General features: G+C 52.0%; 1 protein-coding gene across 1 annotated transcript in view; it reads right to left on the bottom strand.

Annotated features, from left to right (window-relative positions):
• The window catches only part of FAM129C (family with sequence similarity 129, member C), a 41,766-nt gene that overhangs the window by 33,858 nt on the left and 3,508 nt on the right, over positions 1–4,400 (bottom strand). The window contains 1 exon segment of the mRNA XM_011991176.1: positions 2,999–3,138. Coding sequence (XP_011846566.1) covers positions 2,999–3,066 — 68 coding nt within the window. The 5' untranslated portion in view covers positions 3,067–3,138.

The raw sequence follows: 4,400 nt of genomic DNA, 5'->3' as shown, positions 1-4,400 counted from the left end.
TCAAGCAATTCTCCTGCCTCAGCCTCCCGAGTAGCTGGGACTACAGGCGCCCGCCACCACGCCCGGCTAATTTTTGTATTTTTAGTAGAGATGGTTTTGTTGTTGTTATTGTTTTGATGCAGTCTCACTCTGTTGTCAGGCTGGAGTGTAGTGGCACTAACACAGCTCACTGCAACCTCCACTTCCTGGGCTCAGGTGATTCTCCCATCTCAGCCTCCCAAGTAGCTGGGACTACAGAGACTACAGGCGCCCACCACCACGCCTGACTAATTTTTCTATTTTTAGTAGAGACGAGGTTTCACCATGTTGCTCAGGCTGGTCTTGAACTCCCGGCTCCTTCGCTCATCTTGTCCTTTTTTTTTTTTTTGGAGACAGGGTCTCTGTCCCCCAGGCTGGAGTGCAGTGGTGCAATCTCAGCTCACTGCAGCCTTGACCTCCTGGGCTCAAGTGATCCTCCCACCTCAGCCCTACTCCAGTAGCTGGGATCTTGTGCACGTGCCACCATGCCCAGCTAATTTTTTTTTTATTTTATTTTTGTAGAGACAAGGTCTTGCTGTGTTATCCAGGCTGGTCTCAAACTCCTGGCCTCAAGCGATTCTCCCACTTTGGATTCTCAAAGTGCTGGGAATACAGGTTGAGCCACACCTTCACTGAGAGCTCATGTACCATGTAAGCATATGGTTTGCTGAGCTTTGACACAATCACACATCCGTGAAACCCTCACCACAATCAAGACAACGAGCGGATCCATCACACCCAAAAGTGGCCCCATATGCTTTACCTGGGGAGCTTTTCAAAAGCTTTTAAAGCTCCAAAGCACACAAGGGGACTTTCTGTGAGTGATGGAGGTGTCCTGTATCCTGATCTATCTAGGAAGTAGTCAGATGGGTGACTAGCTCTTTGAGCTGTTGCCCTAAGGCGTGTACACTTGACTGTACATAAAACATACTTCCATTCTGCTGCCTGGAATGTGGACCCAATGGCTGGAGCTCCAGCGGCCATTCTGTGCCATGAGGCTATCTCGGACACAGGAATCCACACATGGCAGAGCCATGAGATGGAAGGACTGCAGGTGTCTTTTACTAGCCTGCCTGCCTCCACACCTCTCAGTTTGAGGGGGAAAAAAAAAAGTCCTTATCTTGTTTAAGCCACTATCAGGGGGAAAAAAAAAAATTCCCAGTGCTACATAGAGTAACTCTTTGGATCCTTACAATGCCCCTATGAGCTAGGTATTATTGCTATCTCCATTTTACATATAAGAGAATGAAGCCCAGGGAGGTGCAGTCACTTACCAAAGGGCACACAGCAAATGAGGGAATGACCAGGATGTGAATGTGAATTGTTTCTTTGCAAGATACATCACTGGCCTTAGCACATGCTGTTTCTCCTGTCCAAAATGTTCTTCTGGTATCTCCTTCCTACCAACGCCATCACATCCCTCCAGCCCCGACTTGACCATTGTCTCCTCGGCGGGCAGTCACCCACCTCTGCTCTTCCCCACACTCGAGGAACATGTGAGCTCTCTCCCATCATTCTCACCACACATTTTGGGTCATGACTTGACCCAAAACCAAAAAAGCACTGTTCCAAGCTGCTGCATAGAATGTAGACCCAATGGTTGGATCTCCAGCAGCTGTTCTGTGCCATGAGGTCACCTTGGGCACAGAAGCCCCACATAGTAGAGCCATGAGATGGAAGGTGTTTAGGCCATGAGCCTGCGAGGGTAAGGACAATACCAACCCCACAATGTCCCCAGCGCCCAGCACAGGTGGTCACTCCGCATATGAGGACAGAGGGACCTGAATGGCACTGAATCTGGCACTGGCCCCTCTTAGTCTCAAATTGGGAACTGAGCCTCCATCCCCAGGGTCCTGCTGAGGGGCCTGCTAGTCCCTGCCCACTCAGGAAGACATCCCTCAGGGCCTGGCTGGGTCTGGGACACCCTCCACTTGGCCCCATGCCTCCCACTTGAACCGCTGCCCTAAATCAGGTCACCGGATTTACCAAATAAAAATAGAAGACACAGGCTGGGCACAGTGGCTCACACTTGTAATCCCAGCACTTTAGGAGGCTGAGGCGAGCAGATCACCTGAGGTCAGGAGTTCGAGACCAACCTGGCCAGCATGGGGAAACCCCATCTCTACTAAAAATACAAAAATTAGTCAGGCGTGGTGGCACATACTTGTAATACCAGCTACTTGGGAGGCTGAAGCAGGAGAATCGCTTGAATCCTGGAGGTGGAGGTTGCAGTGAGCCAAGATTGCACCACGCACCACTGTACTCTAGCCTGGCAACAGAGGGAGACTCCGTCTCAAAAAAAAAAAAAAAAAAGATAAAGGGGTAATTGGTTTTTAGCATAAGTGTGCACTATGCAAAATTTGGGATATACTTATACTAAAAATAAGATGCAGGCCAGGCACAGTGGCTCTTGCCTGTAATCCCAGCATTTTGGGAGGTTGATGTGGGAGGATCGCTTGAGCTCAGGAGTTCAAGACCAGCCTGGGCAACATAGTGAGACCCTGCTTCTACAAAAACAAAAACAAAAACAAAAACAAAAATAAAAAAATTAGCCAGATGTGGTGGTACACTCCTGTGGTCCCAGCTATTCGGCCTGAAGTGAGAGGATCACTCAAGCCTACAAGTTCAAAAGCAAACTGGGCAACATAGGGACACCCTGACTCTATTAAAATATAATAGTAATTAAAAAAATAAAATAACTGTGGTCCCAGCTACTTGGGAGGTGGAGGCGGGAGAATCACTTGAGCCCAGGAGGCCAAGGTGGAAGTGAGCCATGATCATACCACTGCACTCCAGCTTGGGCAACAGACAAGATCCTGCCTCAACAATAACAAAAGATTCACTGTGAGAAATTTACATTAAGAAGGCATCCTGTGTGTTTGACAGTCCTAGGTCTGAACTCCAACCCCATCTGCTGCATGGAGCATGTGGACCCAATGGCTGGAGCCCCCGCTCACCCGGACTCCCACCCCGTCCCCACCCCGGCTGCTCACCCCTTAGGTGCTGTTGCTGCTGCTTGTCCAGAGGGCTCGAGGGTCGCCCGCCCATGCTGCTGCCGTCTCCTGGGGCTTCCCTTCCCCTCCCTACGACCACCGCCTGCGTTCCTCGGTTCAGGGGCACCTGGGTGGCGGGTGAGAGGCTTGGACGCAGTGGGTTCAGAGGCCCCACCCTGGCCCCACCCCATGCTGCACCTGCGTCCTCCCCACTCCCTTGGGGCCAAGTTGCCCAGAGCCAGTGGTTTCTGTAGAGGCTGCGGGGACAGTCCCAGGGGTAGGTTGTGGGGTGTGGGAGAAAGAAAATCATAGCTCATCTTGGAGGAGGGCGGCAGGGCAGACATCTGGCAGGACCGGCCAGCAGTCACCGTGTATAGGGGCTGGAACAGGGGGATGGGCAAGGATGGGGCATCTAGTTCCTGGTGCCACACACACCCCCACCACTGTGCCTACCCTGTACCGGGTGAGGCTGGACCCCAGAGAGGATACAGGCCTGGCCCAGCTCCTAGGTGTCCCCAGGCTGGGAGACAGAGCTGGACAGGCACTCCCAGACTGTCTCTGGGGTCAGTGCTGGGGCAGGGGGTAGATGCCAAGGTCTTAGAGGATGGGGGGGTCTGGCAGGGGCGAGCAGAGACTTAGGGGGCACTGAAGCTTCATCCTTGATTCCTTCCTCAGGCCCCCAACACTGTCCCTCCTACCAGTCCATCACCTGGACTCCATTTCTTTTTCCTTTTTTTTTTTTTTTTACAGGCAGGGTCTTGCTCTGTCGCTCAGGCTGGAGTGCAGTGGCACGATCATGGCTCGCTGCAGCCTGGAACTCCTGTGCTCAAGCAACCCTCTCGCCTCAGCTTCCAGAGTAGCTGGGTCCACAGGCACACGCCACCACCATGCCTGGTTAATTTTTGTATTTTTTGTAGACAACGGGGTCTTCCTATGCTGCCGAGGCTGGTCTCAAACTTCTGGACTCAAGTGATCCACCTGCCTTGGCCTCCCAAGATGTTAGGATTACAGGCGTGAGTCACTACACCTGGCACAGTTCACTTAAGTGTCTCTTAAAGGTGTCTTTTTTTTTTTTTTTTTTTTTTTTGAGATGGCGTCTAGAACCGTTGCCCGGACTCAAGTGCAATGGTGCGATCTTGACTCACTGCAACCTCCACCTCCTGAGTTCAAGCAATTCTCCTGCCTCAGCCTCCCGAGTAGCTAGGATTACGGGCGCCCGCCACCACACCCAGCTAGTTTTTTGTATTTTCAGTAGAGACGGGGTTTAATTATGCTGGCCAGGCTGGTCTCGAACTCCTGACCTCGTAATCCGCCCACCTTGACCTCCTAAAGTGTTCTTTTTTTGAGACAGAGTCTTGCTCTGTCGCCCAGGCTGGAGTGCAGTGGCGC

This window comes from Mandrillus leucophaeus, unplaced genomic scaffold (assembly GCF_000951045.1).
Source record: "Mandrillus leucophaeus isolate KB7577 unplaced genomic scaffold, Mleu.le_1.0 Scaffold11, whole genome shotgun sequence".
NCBI classification, from domain to species: domain Eukaryota; kingdom Metazoa; phylum Chordata; class Mammalia; order Primates; family Cercopithecidae; genus Mandrillus; species Mandrillus leucophaeus.
This window is presented reverse-complemented; position numbering and strand designations above follow the sequence as displayed.